At 37.4% G+C, this 17,384-nt stretch overlaps 1 protein-coding gene across 1 annotated transcript; it reads right to left on the bottom strand.

The window, feature by feature from the left end:
* Window positions 1–262: 262 nt before the first annotated feature.
* LOC126234438 (U3 small nucleolar ribonucleoprotein protein IMP4-like) lies at window positions 263–1,435 on the bottom strand. The gene has a single exon (XM_049943133.1). The coding sequence runs from the start codon at window positions 1,292–1,294 to the stop codon at window positions 353–355; it is 942 nt and encodes a 313-aa protein (XP_049799090.1). The 5' UTR covers window positions 1,295–1,435; the 3' UTR covers window positions 263–352.
* Between the last annotated feature and the right edge of the window lie 15,949 nt (window positions 1,436–17,384).

Below are 17,384 nucleotides of genomic sequence, written 5' to 3'. Positions count from 1 at the left end.
TCGAGTCTAGGTTAGGTTGAATGGTGATAGTTTATTCAAAGAAGCTTTAAGCATACCACCGGTCGTCGTTTACAATCCGCGATATTGCACCTGGGCATCTGCCAGTCGAAATAACTTGGATTGCAGATAACGACGACCGAAAGCAAACCCGAAAGTTCTTCCGATATTCTGTTCGTCGGGAAAATAAAACTCATATGCCGAAGATTGCTTATGAGAAGGCGAAGCGGTATTAAAAGGCTGCAGTTAGTCCATAACTGGGAGAGAATTTGTGTTAAACATTTTAATTATCTGTTTACGGTACAAAACATGATGAATATGGCTTATATTGATACAAATGTGTTTGCTGAAAATGTTATATTTCAACATCGTCATCCTGGTCCCAGCCATCATCCGGAGAAAGAAATCTCCTTTTCGCCGATGTGTTCATGTAAGGCCGCAATGCCCATTCTGTGTCTGCTGCATCAGCGTGCTCCAACGTCCCAAGTTTAATTTCATACAGTTTCAGTTGAAATCGTGGGCCCACTTCCGTCAGTTCAATGTCTTTTCCATTTACTTTCTTAAACGTGTGGTGCTGAAATAATATATAGTCATCATGATTTGCAAATGTTATAACTCTATGGCTGTCTTCTTTTGGAACAGGGAACAAGTATTTCAAAATATTCATGACTCGATTTCCCAGCTGAGTTTTAAAATTGTGAAAAATTAAATGAGGATATTGTTCGGACATTGTTCCAATGTCTGGTATGTCGTGCCGCATAACAACATCGGACATTGTAAAATACGCAGTTGGTCCATACGGTAAATGACAAATCACTAAACTGTCAGGTACACCCCTGTGCTCGTGTACGACTACGAAATCTGTAACATCATTTGCACGACATGCATTAATTAACTGTTTCATTTCGTAATTACCACGGTTCATGCGCTGGGAATTGGGGAATATTAATCTTAGCTCCTTGGCGAACATTTTTAATCTCGAAGATGGATCACGTGACGTCGTTATCATGATCTTCGGGTCTTCGACACCAGCCCAACGGTATTCGTCATCTTCATGTGAAATTCCACCACCACCACTTTCAGTCCCAATTGCAACGGCTACTTCCGGTCCTTTGTCTTCCCATTCCAACTTCTTCTGCAGGTCTATTGCGTTCTTTCTAAGATCTGTGTGAATCGGTAAATTTTCATCCAGGCACCGACTCAGTCTTTCTTTCTTCTCTTGAATAGATCGTACCATATTCTCCTTCGACTTTCTGTAGAGGTACTCCCTCCTCAACCGTGCTTGCCTACGTAACATGTTCGGACACTATTTCCACTAAACACAACACATACCGCACGCACTAGCAGTTACACACAACATCCACGTGCTGTACACAACTGAACAAACCATGCTAGTGTATTGAAGCGTTCCATCAAACATTACCCATACCCTCTATTACCAAAGACTTTACCTCACAATGCAAAGGAGCTAAGCTACACATATACTGGCGCCAAATACACACGCGCCAATTTAGCCGTTTTAAATATAGTTTCAAATTAAGTTCAACTTGCAAAGCTTATACCATAAATGTAATCGTGCCTATACAGGGTGGTCCATTGATAGTAACAGGGCCAAATATCTCACGACATAAGCATCAAACGAAAAAACTACAAAGAAAGAAACTCGTCTAGCTAGAAGGGGGAAACCAGATAGTGCTATAGTTGGCCCGCAAGATGGCGCTGCCATAGGTCAAACGGATATTTACTGCGTTTTTTTAAAAAATAGGAACCCCCATTTTTATTACATATTCGAGTAGTACGTAAAGAAATATACATGTTTTTAGTTGGACCACATTTTTCGCTTTGTGATAGATGGCGCTGTAATAGTCACAAACGTGTAGGTACGTGGTATCACGTAACATTCCGCCAGTGCGAACGGTATTTGCTTCGTGATACATTACCCGTGTTAAAATGGACCGTTTACCAATTGCGGAAAAGGTCGATACCGTGTTGATGTATGGCTATTGTGATCGAAATGCCCAACGGGCGTGTGCTATGTATGCTACTCGGTATCCTGGACGACATCATCCAAGTGTCCGGACCGTTCACCGGATAGTTACGTTATTTAAGGAAACAGGAAGTGTTCAGCCACATGTGAAACGTCAACCACGACCTGCAACAAATGATGATGCCCAAGTAGGTGTTTTAGCTGCTGTCGCGGCTAATCCGCACATCAGTAGCGGACAAATTGCGCGAGAATCGGGAATCTCAAAAACGTCGGTGTTGAGAATGCTACATCAACATCGATTGCACCAGTACCATATTTCTATGCACCAGGAATTGCATGGCGACGACTTTGAACGTCGTGTACAGTTCTGCCACTGGGCACAAGAGAAATAAAGGGACGGTGGCAAATTTTTTGCACGCGTTCTATTTAGCGACGAAGCGTCATTCACCAACAGCGGTAACGTAAACCGGCATAATATGCACTATTGGGCAAAGGAACACCCACGATGGCTGCGACAAGTGGAACATCAGCGACTTTGGCGGGTTAATGTATGGTGCGTCATTATGGGAGGAAGGATAATTGGCCTCCATTTTATCGATGACAATCCAAATGGTGCAATGTATGCTGATTTCCTACGTAATGTTCTACCGATGTTACTACAAGATGATTCACTGCATGACAGAATGGCGATGTACTTCCAACATGATGGATGTCCGGCACATAGCTCGCGTGCAGTTGAAGCGGTATTGAATAGCATATTTCATGACAGGTGAATTGGTCGTCAAAGCACCATACCATGGCCCGTACGTTCACCTGATCTGACGTCCCTGGATTTCTTTCTGTGGGGAAAGTTGGAGGATATTTGCTATCGTGATCCACCGACAACGCCTGACAACATGCGTCAGTGCATTGTCAATGCATGTGCGAACATTACAGAAGGCGAACTACTCGCTGTTGAGAGGAATGTTGTTACACATATTGCCAAATGCATTGAAGTTGATGAACATCATTTTGAGCATTTGTTGCATTAATGTGGTATTTACAGGTAATCACACTGTAACCACATGCATTCTCAGAAATGATAAGTTCACAAAGGTACATGTATCACATTGGAACAACTGAAATAAAATGTTCAAATGTACCTACATCCTGTATTTTAATTTAAAAAGCCTGCCTTTAATCAACTATTCGTCTAAAATTGTGAGCCATGTGTTTGTGACTATTACAACGCCATCTATCATAAAGTGGAAAGTGCTCCAACTAAAACATTCATATTTCTTTACATACTACACGAATATGTAATAAAAATGGAGGTTCCTATTTAAATGAAAACGCAGTTGATATCCATTTGACCTGTGGCAGCGCCATCTAGCGGGCCAACCATAGCGCCATCTGGTTTCCCCCTTCAAGCTAGACAAGTTTCGTTCTTCGTAGTTTTTGGCCTGGTCGCGATCAATGGACCACCCTGTATATTTAGCACTATTGTACTTCATACTTTTATTATAAAGTACAGCATTATAATCTTTATTTCCTGACACAACAACATTTCTTTAAAATTACGATTTAGCACTATCGCTGTGTGTCACTACATTAAAACCTTCAGTTTGGATAAAAAAGAACAGACCATCCTCAGATGTAAATAAACGACGTTAATTGATACACTTGTGTCGAAATTCTGATCGTTTCTAACTACAGTAGTGGCATTAATAGTGGACACTTTGCAGAGCTTTGTTGAATGTTGAATTCCGGAGTTTATTTTAGTTGAAATATACATTATAATTTATTGCAAATTTTCAGAAAACATTCCATAATGTTTGAACATTTCCGTTAAAATATTTAAATTTAATTAAAAATAAAACAAAATCCTCGCAACCCAAGAATTTCAGAATGTTACAAATTATGTGGTACCAAGCATATTGAAATGTTTCTTGGTCTTTCTTGAGCTACCCATTTGATTTAATAACTGCCATGATTCTGTAAGGTGGGAGGGCTTCTGGTTTAATCACTCTTAAGAACAAATTGAAGATGCTCTCTAGCAGTTAACTTTTGTCATAAGGATTCCATTGTGAAATTATAATTTTCACCATTGATCACAACTTCTCAACTGGGTTGAAGCCAGGACTGTTGCCAGGTCAAGTAAGCACATTAATGCATAGCGAGCGACCCATTTATTATAGGGAGCAAGCAAACTGCTGTGGCTAGACTCTAGTGGATAGCCTCGCTACAACCTTGAAGGAGTAAGGGCTAGTATACATGGATGATTTTTGTCACATTGACAAAAACGTTTCCGACACTGTCAAGTCACGTTATCAAAGTGGAGTGCTACCACCAAAGATGACAGTTACTGAACTTTCTTTAAAACCCAAGCTTCGTTGGTTGACATGAATCTTGAAGATATTGTCATTATTTGACAAGAATTTTGAAGAGACGGTCATTATTTGCCAACTCATGAGACATAAAAGAAAGTATAAAAAAGGATAGTGAGTACATGCCCTTTGGAATGACCGACTAATAAGTGGAAAGTTTTACATAATATTTCATAAACGTCAACATACAAATAAATTTTTTCATTATTTTCGAATGAGTGCTGAAAGTTTTGATGAGTTACTTCCCATATTAACTGCATTAACATACAAAAATTGGAACATCAGATTATCTGTTGCAGTGGAACACAAGTTGTCTCAAGTACTTGAAAATATTATTTGAATGATTTCTTTCCATCCTTTAATTTCCATATTTATATCCGAAAATTCCTTCAAATTTTTGCCATAAATGATGATCTTTTCTCCACATCTTCAATAAGTATTGTCATATTGTCTTTGGAGAATGCACTGAGAGTGACAGTTTTGTCACCTGTGCTCATGTGGCTATCAAAACCGAGCAGTATAGTGACAGTTTGTCAGAGGCTTGTTCGCAGGTCGGCAGATGGAAGTATCACCCAACGACATGTCGTAAGATTCGCGCATCTGCATATATATCCACCGACTGAACAAGAATGAAGAAACAGTCATGGTGACAAAAATCACCTGTGTATGCTATCTCTAAGGGATTAAGCATAAAGTAGCATGCTAGGGTAAAAACGATTGAATTTAGATATTCATGTTCCAGGAAGGGCGACTGTAAATGTTCTGTCATTGGTTGTAATTTCACATGTAGCATTACTTCTCCTGAAACGCTGCCCTTCTCCTGTGCAAACCAAAAGCAACATACATTTAAAAAGCATGTGATTTACTGTGGATTAATTGAGAAGCTGTATCCACAAACAATTATTTCAATCAGTAACACTGTCATTCAATTTAATTCCCACTGTGAACTTTGCAACTAGGGTATACTCTGAGACCGTTATTAGTAATATCTTTGTGGACAGATCTACGGGAAAATGTCATTTCTCATAACCAGTACTAAATGGGCTATCTGATCATGAAATGCAGTGTTTAATGTTAAATGTTGAAACTTGTCAGAATAGAAAAACTATCAAATCTGAGTACAGTAGGGTAATAAATAAGTTGAAAATTGAGAATTTTTTTAGATTACTCAAAGACATGTTTACAATACTCCTGACTCGTGGAAAATACAAAACATTTGTTAATAACGTTATTTCCTCATTTGGAGATTGTTTTCCCCTAAAGGTAACTCAAATCAAACAGCAATCTAAAAACAAACCATGTGTTACACAACGAATAAAGATTTCATGTGGGACAAAAAGAAGTTTGTATCTAGTATCTACAAATAGCTCTAATGTTACCACTGCGATGCATTACAACGACTACTGCAAATTATTGAAGCGAGTAATCCAGAAATTTAACCAGTTTTATTATGAGAAGAAGAAAACTATATCAGACAACAAAAGAAATACAGTATTAGAAATAGGGTGGGCAGAGACAGGTGGGGCCAGAAAGGAAGAAGAAACGATAGCTCCAAAGATAGATGAAACATTGGTAACAAGTGCATGAAATGTTGCAAACCTCTTAAACAAGGACTTTGTTTCTGTTACTGACAGCTTGGGGCTATCAGGTTCAGCAAACAGCTCAATGGCATACCTGAAATCAAATTCTACAAATAATTTCAGTAAAATGGAAATGACACCCACTTCTCCCAAAGAAATAGCATTCATCATAAAATGTTTAAAATCAAAGTATTATAGTGGTTATGACAACGTATCACTGAATTAATCAAAGAATGCTCTTGTGAGTTGAGTTACATCTTATTTGTCCAATCAATTTCCTATTTGTGGAAAATTTCCAGACTGTCTATAATACGCTGAAGTTAAGCCTCTTTACAAGAAGTGGGATAAAGGGATACCATCAAACTAATGACCAATTTCACTTTTGCTGGCTGTTTGAAAAATATTTGAAAAGGCTGTTTTCAAGCGTTTTTTCAAGCATCTGACGGCAAATAGTATAGTGTCCAAGTCACAGGTTGGTACCTTAAGGGTTCTGATATAGAGAAGGCTATTTGCAAGTACAGTGAGAATTTACTTAATTCATTAGATAAAAAATTAGAGACTGCACGCGTTTTCTGTCTTTGACTGTGTGAATCCGAGCATTCTCTTAAGTAAACTACAATGTTATGGTGCTACCGACAGTGCTGAAAAATGGTCTTACCTAAATATCAGTGTTACCTAACGAACAGATTCCACTTTGGTCCATTGTTTTTTCTTGTGTACATTAATAACCTCTGGTCTTTGACATCGCTAGATGCTAAGGTCTTTTTGTTTGCAGATGGTGCAAACATTGCAGTAAATAACAAGTCAAGAAAAAATTTACAAATGGCTGCTAATCAAATGTTTACTGATGTTAATAAATAGTTTAAAGCTAATTGAATGTCACTAAACTTTCAAAGACCCACTAAATGCAGCTCAAGACGTGTGAGAGATTTCTTTCCACCATGTCTGTAACATATGAAGACATGCAGATGAAAAAGGTTGACAGTGTTAAATTTCTGGGAATACAACTCAATAATAAATTCAGTTTGGAAGGGCATACCACAGAATTACTGAGGTGCCTAAATAAGTCTGTATTTGCAATATGAACGATGTCTGATGTATGAGATATAAATATAAAATAACTTGCATACTTTGCTTACTTCCATTCTATTATGTCGTATGGTATCATGTTGTGGAACAACTTGTCAAACTGAGAAAAAGCTTTTAGTGCGCAAAAGCATGTAATAAGACTCATTTGTGACGTAAATTCAAGAACATCATGTAGAAACCTGTTTAAGGAACCGGATTCTAACCACTGCTTATCAGTATATTTATTCTTTAATGAAATTTGTTGCAAATACTATGTCTCTATTTCCAACCAATATCTCAATTCATACCATAGTACCAGTACTAGGAATAAGAACAATCTACATTAAGACCTAAAATTACTTACTTTGGTCCAAAAATGGGTCCAATATTAAGGAACACACATTTTCAATAAATTGCCAGCAACCATTAGAAATTTTGGTTTTACATAAAGCAAAGTTCAAACAGAGTATGAAAGACTTTTTGGCAGGTAACTCGTTCGCCTTTATAGATGAATATCTTAACAGGAACTGTTAGACCAGCTTAAATAAAGATGTTTATTAGATTTAATTTTTGACAGCACTTGGTCACAACAGTCAAGATGATGTGTTTTGTGTATGATAAATTTATTAAAGCTGCATAATTATGTTTCATTCTGACAGTGTATTAATTCTGTAAATATTAGCACTTCCAGTTTATAGTAATGTAACACATATTTTGACAATCTACTGACAAATGATTATGGAAGTGAGTATCATACTCAGATGTTGTAGGTTTTTTATGTTATTCTTCCTGCCATGTTCCCCACTCACGAGAATCATCTCATTTTTGGATCGATGGAACGGAAATTGAATCTAACCTCATCTTGGATCGTTGCACTGAAGAGGAATATAGCTGATGGTAAGCAATGGACTCGTCCAGAAGCTTCTTGGATTTGTAGAAGTCATTTCATCAATGATGTGGCCACAAGAGAACCTGACAGTCCAGGAATATACCAAGATTGCACATAAGACTAAAATTATCTTAGCTGGAGAGTGCAAAAGATTACATTATTGTGAGGTACAAAAGAAGGATGGGAGACACAATAAAAGACAAGAATCTGCAGGGAACTACAACGATGTACTGCTTTATGAATCTAAAACCTCCCAAACAATTAGCCAGATAGAATACAGAAATTTAAACCCTTCAAATATCATAAAATATTCTTTTCTTGTTTAAAGCGTGACTGTGAGGCCAACGTTCAAACAAATTTGCAAGTGCAATGGATGGACAAACAGTGTACTACAAAACGTTGTGTAAAGACTGATTGTGATGTTTAATCTGAATTAATAAAGCCTTACGCATCTGTGTATGGCATAGTTACAATGGCTTCTAACAACAGCACAATTACAAATGAACATATTTATTCCTTTTGTTCAACAACATTGATTACCATTTAATCAAACTGAGTTGGGGTAGACTCACCTTTTTAAGCTTTTCAAATATCTCTTGCTTTTTCTTAAGTACAAGTTGCAGCAATGAGAACGACCTGGATTTCCTTTTGTTACAAACTGGTTATTTTAGAAAAATCCCTGTCATTATTAATGAAATAGCACAATGCAGCAATGTGTATATATTGTCCAGACAGCCCTGCTTTACACTGTCATTCACCTTGGCTCAACTTTCTGTCACAGTCTATCTGGAAAACATGAGATACAACAAATGTCGCTTGTTAATGTTGTATTTAATTCTGTTGATGATTTGAGAAGATTTGTATATGTGGTTATGAAGTGGTATGCTCTAAGATTCTATTCATGTTACGCAATTACAATAAACATGTTCATGTAACTTACTTTGAATTGTACCACATAGTGTTCTCTTAAACACTTGCCACACACTTTCTCCCCCAATATTTCCTTAACTTCAAAAACTCGGTTGCTGGTCCGAATGTCTGTGCCTTTCTTTATTGTGGAAGGCCTGAAATACGATGAGTTCCATTTCAGATTCTCGATGCCAATGTAAATTAGGCTTGTAGCATTAGATGTCATGCCAAAGACAAGCCTAGCTCTGACATCTTCCGAGGTAGAGCGTTTGACTGATACAGACAGATCTATAGCTCGGTGCCAAGTGTCTCCTCTCACTGCCTCTCTGACCTTATTTATATATGGGTGCAGCTATCAACCACTGTAGGCACAGGTAGCAGCATGTAAATAGCCTCCATCTTGGGCACATAGTAATTCATATCTCTGTTTTATATCAGTCAGCGATGTTCATAATTTTTATATTATTGAACTTAAGTTTGCTTAAGTTACTGAAAATGTTTCAACTCAACTGCATTTAAGCTTAACCGGCGAGGATTTTTGCAATGGAACTGACAGCAGGACATGACCTCTGAACAACCTCTTCAAGAATCCTTGTATTGATTGTTATTTACATTAAAGTCTTGTAAGTTGACACAGATGAATTATTTAATGAATATAATCAAGTGGTGTAATTAGGATTTTCCATCATAAATACAAATGGTTCTTCATGTACTATGAATAAGGACGTTTTTGTTCCAAATTTAGTTTTTAATAAATAACTTGAAACCTAATAAAGGTAGCTAAATGGAGTCACATAGTTAATGTTTTTATATCAAACTGAGGCTGCATACGAATTTTCGTCTTTCTGAGTCTAATGTTTAGCACCTTCAAATTTTCGTAAAAACGCCGATTTTGACCAAAATATTGCACCGATCATTGGTTTTGAAATACAATTGCACATTCTGAACAGTTATTGGCTGTCTAGCACCATTATTTAGGGTCATTTTTTCTTAAACTAATACATTTAGTAAAACTTCTTCATCTGATCATTCTGAGATTTCACAATGTTAACATTAATGTACTGAAGCATACACTGACAGAGTTTGGAAAAGCTATTTCAATTTTTAATTTCACTCTTAGATTATGGAGCAATACTTTGTATGCTACACACAGGAACATTATGATGATGTGGTTCTAGTAACAGTGAACTGGCATAAGTCCAGGCACACTCACTCACTTCCGTATCTCTTACAATGACAGCGCTTTTTTTCGCCACAACAGCAATAAATATTTGAATAGTGTAAGCAGCAGAAGGCCTAGAAAATGGTGTTTCAACCTTCTTAGATACTATTAACTGAAACTTTTCCTTCCAAAAGAATATCCAAAGGCTACCAGCATTAGCGTCCTAGTATTCCTCTATTCCATACAGATACCTTTGTATCATCTAGCACTAAGTTTTACACAGACAACACTTGGTTAATCCAGTCACAGATCATAAATAATAGTTACATTAAAACAAATAACATCACATGTAACATAAATAAGTCCACTCATTTATATAAATATGTCTTAAATTCATTTTCGTCATACAATACCTTGATTTTATTGATATTATGATAAACTAGGAGATAAATTCCGTCATGTGGAATTCTAACAATCTTATAAGGACCTGCATACAAAAGTTGCCATTTACAGTTTCTTTTGTGAGGAGGTGTAGAATTTGGGTGAGTTTTCCACAGAATATGCTCTTCTATCTCATATTTATGCATTTATCTGAATCATCTATCATAGCAGATTTTTGCCAGGTGTGCCTGCTGTGTGAGAAAGACTAAACATTTCTTACATTCTTTTCCCAGGAACACTCTTCTTTGAATAGATGTGGAAGACTATGTATCCATTCATTTTTCTCCTTCATGCTACATATGAGTGAACTGTGTGTTGAATAGCGATAAATTGTTCACTAACTGTTCAAAAAGATCTAAATATTCTATGAATTCGCTTGATTACTGTGTGGATGTGTCCTAACGACCCTGTTAAATTCTTGAAACATTTATTCACTTGAGTTTCTTACCAGATGAAAATGTGATATGAGTATCTGTTTAATGCTATATTCATGTAAAAATGTATTCCATGTTTGACAAGTGAAGTTTTATGCATTACCTGACAGCAAAGTGGCAGACATGGTAGCTGTTGGTATATAACTGTTTTATATTCGTTTAACAATTGGAGCTGCTGCAGTAGACTTGGGAACATACAATTTAACGTACTTTGTGAAAATGTCATACAGTGCTACCACATATTTGACTCCACCTCCAGCCAATGGCAAAGGTTCTACTATATCGGTTGTGATGATTTGCAGTAGTTTTGTAGGTGTTAAAGGGTGTAACTTTGTAATACAGCATTTGTTTGTGGACCCTGCTTTTTTGGCCTGTAAGATATGTTTTTAAGTGTTGGTGTATGTGTCTGCTCATATTTGGAAAATAACAATATAAGATTAAGACATCCTTACACTCAGTTGAAATGCAAATGCATCATATGTCAGATCATGCTTCATATCTATAAAACAGAACAACATTCTGTAACTTATGATATTGTTTCAGCTTATCTGTAGGATTCAGTGGAAGTAGTGTCTTAACCTCATATTAATGTTAGTAAGCATCTACATCTACATCCATACTCCGCAAGCCACCTGACGGTAGTAGTTCTGCCACGTTTCTGCACATATCTACGTAATGTTGGCAGTAACTGTTATCCTTCATGAACCAAAGTGTCGTAGTTATTGAATTGCTCTATAAGTTCTGTATATTCTGGTAGGCCCTGTGGTAGATGTGACAGAGCATCTGCCACAATATTACTTTTCCCGTGAATGACTTCAAAATTGTATTCTTTTAAAAACAAAGACCGACACATTAAGTGCAGATGGAGTAATGTTCAAGACAATAAAAATTCAACATTTGATGATTACAGTAAACTTCAGGTTTTTTCTGTAAATATAATAATTAAACTTTTTAAATCCCCATACTACTACTAGAGTCCTTAACTCTGTGGCTGTGTGGGCATGTTCACAGTCCATCAGTGTCTGACATGCAAAACTAGTAACATGAATATTTTGATTTATCCTCTTCGTATACTTATAACAGACAGGCTCCTCGATGAGAAAATGAAACTAAGCAAAAATCTTTGGACGTGGAAGGCAGTATGGTTTCTAGGTACCTTACTGAGACTTACCTGCCAACATGAATTCTTAAATCTATGCTAGAAATATATTTAATTCCATAGAACTTCTGCAAGTGTTCATCCAAGTTTCCAGGTCAGGTTCTTACAGGAAAATTGGTCTTAATTATGGTCCCTATCCAAAGTAGATGCATACTCACATCAGGTTTGGCTACAGCTAATAGTGGACTACAAAAAGGCGAAAGCATTTACCTGATGGGATGTCAAGTATTGCATCCTTCTCTCACATAAAATCAATGCCAAGAATGCATTCTACTACCGATCCATTTGTAATTAGGAACAGGCATTTTATTATTCCATTTCCTAGTCTAATCTCCACTTGAGTTTGCATCTTGACGTTGCATGATTTAATACCAACAGCTCTGATGATTCTATAGTCCTGTAAAGAATGTGTGGGTATTTTAATGACCTCATGGATGTTATTGAACCAATTAGATGATATAACTCTCACAATAGCACCCATGTCTAATACAATCATAGTTGGTATCTTTCCCACTACTTCATGCATTATGGCTTCATTCTGAACATGACATTTAAAATGGACTGTAGTTAGTTCCTCTCAAATGTCAGTGTCATCACTGTAATGTAATAAGTTTAGTGTATTGTAATTGTTGCCCCATGTCAACTGTCGATCAATACTTGAGAGCAATGCGCTCAGACTTAGTTTGTTGACCCTGTATTAGTGGACCATGGCTCTTCTGCCACCTTAGTCATGTTTACAATGGGGTTCTGCGTCTGCCAATCGCCGTCATTTGTACAGTTCTGTGCAAAAACCTCCTGCATATTATTATTACTATTATACCTGGTGGTTGGTTGCAATTTCACATAACAGAATTCTAACTATTTTTGTCATAGTGATTACTATGGTTGAGCAAGTGCCATTATCATTACTACTAAAATTCTTGTTGATAGTGGTTATCATTTTGTTCCTTTTTATGTGAATTTGGTGAAACACGATTAATCTGTTGTGCATTTTACATGTGAGGTGTTCCCAGCTGTGTGACATGATTTATTCACATCTCTCTTGTCCCCCCATTGTTATACCACTGCCTGTACAGCAAGTGGATTGAGTTGTACTGTCACTGTAATTATTATTATTCAGTTTAGCATCCTTTCGTACGAGATCAAGTGAGTCGAGCAAAAACGTAAGGCGTTCCACATTTTTGTCATGTACATGGACCAATTTGTCCCTACGACCCAGTGGCAATTTAGTTTCAATATCCCAATAATGTCCCAACTAGATATGGACTTTTCCCAGTATTAGTCTTATTTAATTGTTTTTCAGAGTACTTGTGGATGGTACCCTGTCTGTTATTAAACAGTTTTGGATTAAAGACCTCCTTTTGGAGTCTTTTATGAACACATTAACACATATACTTAGCTAAAAAAACGCTCACTCTAAGTGCTCATAATCTTGAAAATTCTATGTAGTCTCTGTGGCCTAAAGGGCGGCCTTGCTGTGTTTGAAACCTGCAATGAACTGAACTGTTTGTTGGTTAGTCCATGACTTCGGTATTACACCTTTGAAAGACACAATAAAAACGAATGTGTGGGAACATTTCTTATCTCGATTAAACGCTTGAAATTGTCTATGTTTTAATAGACTTTTATCCAACAGCACAGATGACAAGTGAGGTACTGTCCTCATCCCATACAATACAGTGCTGGGTGACTTGCCTGTGTTGTTTAAATCATTGCCATACCTTATTTTATACAAGGGTCGTTCCGAAAGTAATGCCTCCTATTTTTTTTTTTTTGATGACTTTGGATGTCCGCGCCAGTTGTCGTTGGCGTAGGGCTAATACTTGAACCTCTTTCATTTGCAGGTGGTTCTATTGTTTTGCAGTAGCTGGCGCCAGCAGAGGAGTGTTCCAAAATGGAGTGTGATATGGATGCGCATGTAAAACAGTGACGTGTGATTGAATCCCTCACTGCTGAAGAAACTGCACTGATTGAAATCCACTGACACTTGCTGAAAGTGTATAGAGACGATATAATAGACGTGAGCAATGTGAGGCGATGAGTACAGCATTTGCAAGGTGGTGAAAAGAGTGTGCATGACAAGTCACAGCCTGGTTGACCCTGCACAGCTGTCATCCCTCGCAATGAAGAGCGTCTTGATCAACTGATCTTTGGGTAGTGACCAGAGAATTGTGTGTAAAGTTGAAAGTCAGCTGTAACGCACTCGAATGTTGTAACATTTTGCTTACAGCAATGTATGTGTGAGATGGTTCCCGCAGATGCTTTCAGAAGAACAAAAAACTCATCAAATAGAAATCTGTCAGTACCTGCTGGACCACTATGAAGCTGAAGGTGACAATTTTCTGAATAGCATCGTCACCAGAGATGAGACGTGGTGTCACCAGTATGAACCGGAATCCAAAAGACAGTCCATGGAATGGAGACATGCGAATTCTCCGACAAAGAAGAAATTTAAGGCACAGCCATTTGCAGGCAAAGTAATGCATGCAGTCTTCAGGGACAGCCAGAGTGTAATTTTTTTGGATGTCCTGGTGTCTGGAGGAACTGTCAATTCAACATACTACAAGATAACACTGACTAAGATAAAAGCCCAAATTTCCAGGGTAAGGCCAGAGAAGAAGACCAACTTCCACCAGCAACATGATAATGTCAGGCCCACATCAGTTCTGCGACCGTGCAGCTCATTGCAAAATTCAGCTGTACTGTCTTACCACATCCACTGTACAGTCCAGATTTAGCGCCTTCTGACTTCCATCTCTTTGGACCTCTGAAAGATGGACTATGAGGCGAATATTTTCAACACTCGGATGCTGTTGTCAAAACTGTAAGGAATTGGTTAGCCTCATCTGGTTCCAATTTTTACAAGCGCTGCATACAGGCTCTGGTTTATCGCTATCAAAGATGTATAACGAATGGTGGTGACTATGTGGAAAAATGATAGTCTGCAGCTGAAATATTGCTTTATTTAGCTGTGCTGTTGTGATTTATGCATCTTTTGTAGCTTCCATAAAGAAAAATAGGAGGCATTACTTACAGAACGAGCCTCGTATATTGCAGGACTACTGTGATTTTCTACTACTCTAACAATAAAGTTGTTCGAGTTAGTTAATTTATGTTTAGCTGACATTAGTTACTGTTGGATGTCACTAACTTGTGAAGTGAGATTTTCTTGCCACTTCGACAAGTCTTGTCTAGAGCTATTTTAATTCAGGTTAAAACCATTTTAATAGTTTCCCCCAAAGTTCCTGCCTGTGATAATACCTCGTTAACCATTTGCTGAACACAATGTGGAAATTCTGAATTCAGCTTTTCATTGACATGCGTTTCCCTATTTGAAATCCTCTTGGTATAATTTTCTTGAAACTTACTTTTTGTGTGTAAAATTGGAATTTAATCTTGGTCTCATACTCTGCAATGAAAGTCTTTACCTTGGAACCCAGCTTGTGAATAGGTTCTTTGATTTGGAATTGTTTGTCAGACAGTTTTTTCATTGTGTTGGGGAGTCCCATGCATGCATTAGTATCTTTCAAGTTAAAGTGCTGCATTGTAAAGACAAATTTTCAGTATCACTTTTGTAGCATTTTGCTGTAATATTTAATTTGAGACATTATTAGTTAAGCTTGTTATTTGGAAAGAAATCTTGTCAAATGTGGTTGACATTTGAGATGAGAATTTAGAAGAAAGTGTAGATGAGAACTAATAAGGTTGTTGTTTGAGATGATAACTGATCATACATTTGCTTTAAGATATCCACTAAACTGCATACCAAACTGGGATGCATGCACTATTTGTATCTGATATATGGCTTGTGGTTGGATTAACCATAGGATTAATTACTTCGCTTTCAGCACATAATTCAGTTTCATGAGCCAATAGGCTTACATCATGTATAGCCACATCAGCATATTTGTTCTCATCAGCACTAAATTCTGTTTCATGTAAAGTTTGCAGCTTCATTTTAGATAATATCCCAGTCCTCTCCATAACATGCAAAATGAATGAAATCACATATGTGAAATCAGTTAACATAGCTCAACATCAGCACACAAATGATTACAATTAATGAACAAGAAAGTTCTAGAATACAATATGACTGAGATAAAACATCAAAAAGCGTGGCGACATTCACGTTCTCATATGAAGTCAACCATTTAAATACTTACTTCTGTTAAAGCTATTAACTATTGTAAGAATTTTCAGAATTGGAACTGCCAAGCATTACCTATTTTGAAAGAGTACAAATCGCATATGCGACCACTCTATGTTCAGGAAAGAAAAACTAGGCAGTGCAATCCTTACCTCTTCTCTTATAGTGTAGTGTAGACAGCAAAATTCCTGTAATTGCATATTACCCAGTTTCCATAATTGTACAATTTTCCTTGCTATTTATTCATTTGGTTTCTTCTCTTGGAGTTTACCAGCTGTAATATTCATGAAGCAAATAAGAGAAGTTTATCATAATGTGACAATAGAAAGGTTTGACGTGTACACTGACATGAAAAAATCGCAACACCAAGAATGAGTTATGCGACATAAACGAAAGATGGTACATGTGTTCCTGCAGCTGAAAAATGATGTCTAGTCAAATGTCGCACCAATCGCTTAAGATGGGCACTAGTAGAGCCACTAGAAGAATGCAGATGAGATTTGCTTTAAGTACATGCTGTAACGATCGTGAGCATTAGTTACCTTTGAAATTGCTCTTGGTGAGTTGATGTTAGTCAAGAAAGCCTTTAAGGAGACAAAGAAGCCCTTATCAGCTCTCCACTGAGTTTAAATGAGTCCGTGCATTAGGGCTACGAGAAGCTCGATATTTCTTCTGCAATACTGCAGAAAGACTTGGCAGTAATATGGCAACTGTACATGATTACTTTCAGTGATGGTCACGACAATGTACAGTTGCAAGATGACCGGGCTCCAGGTGGTCACGTAATATTAACGAAAGGGAAGACTCTGGTGCATCATGCGGCATCTGCAGCAGCAATTTGGGCAGTTGCTAACACCACAGTTACACAACGAACTCTTACGAACTGGTCACTCCGGAGACTGTTCCAAGACAGACGTCCTGCACTTTGAGTTCCAGTAACCCCAAACCACCGCCATCAGCGATTGCAGTGGTGTCAAGAGAGACCTCATTGGAAGGCAGAGTGCTGAATAGTGGTATATGGGTGTGGGGATGTAATTGCATGAAGAATTGGAAAAACTGATTGGAAAGAATAGTTGAAAGAAATCTGAAGGTAAGGTATGAATCTGTACACAGTCCTGGGTGAATTTTAACTGATACCAATATCAACAGACCTTCAGTATCAATACATTCAAGGTCAATATTCGTAATTTGCGTTATGTACTGCTTCACACTAATTCCACTGTTTATAGTCTTGGTTATGACAAT

This window comes from Schistocerca nitens, chromosome 2 (assembly GCF_023898315.1).
Source record: "Schistocerca nitens isolate TAMUIC-IGC-003100 chromosome 2, iqSchNite1.1, whole genome shotgun sequence".
NCBI lineage: Eukaryota > Metazoa > Arthropoda > Insecta > Orthoptera > Acrididae > Schistocerca > Schistocerca nitens.
The sequence above is the reverse complement of the archived record's forward strand: the minus strand, read 5'-3'. Positions and strand labels throughout refer to the sequence as shown.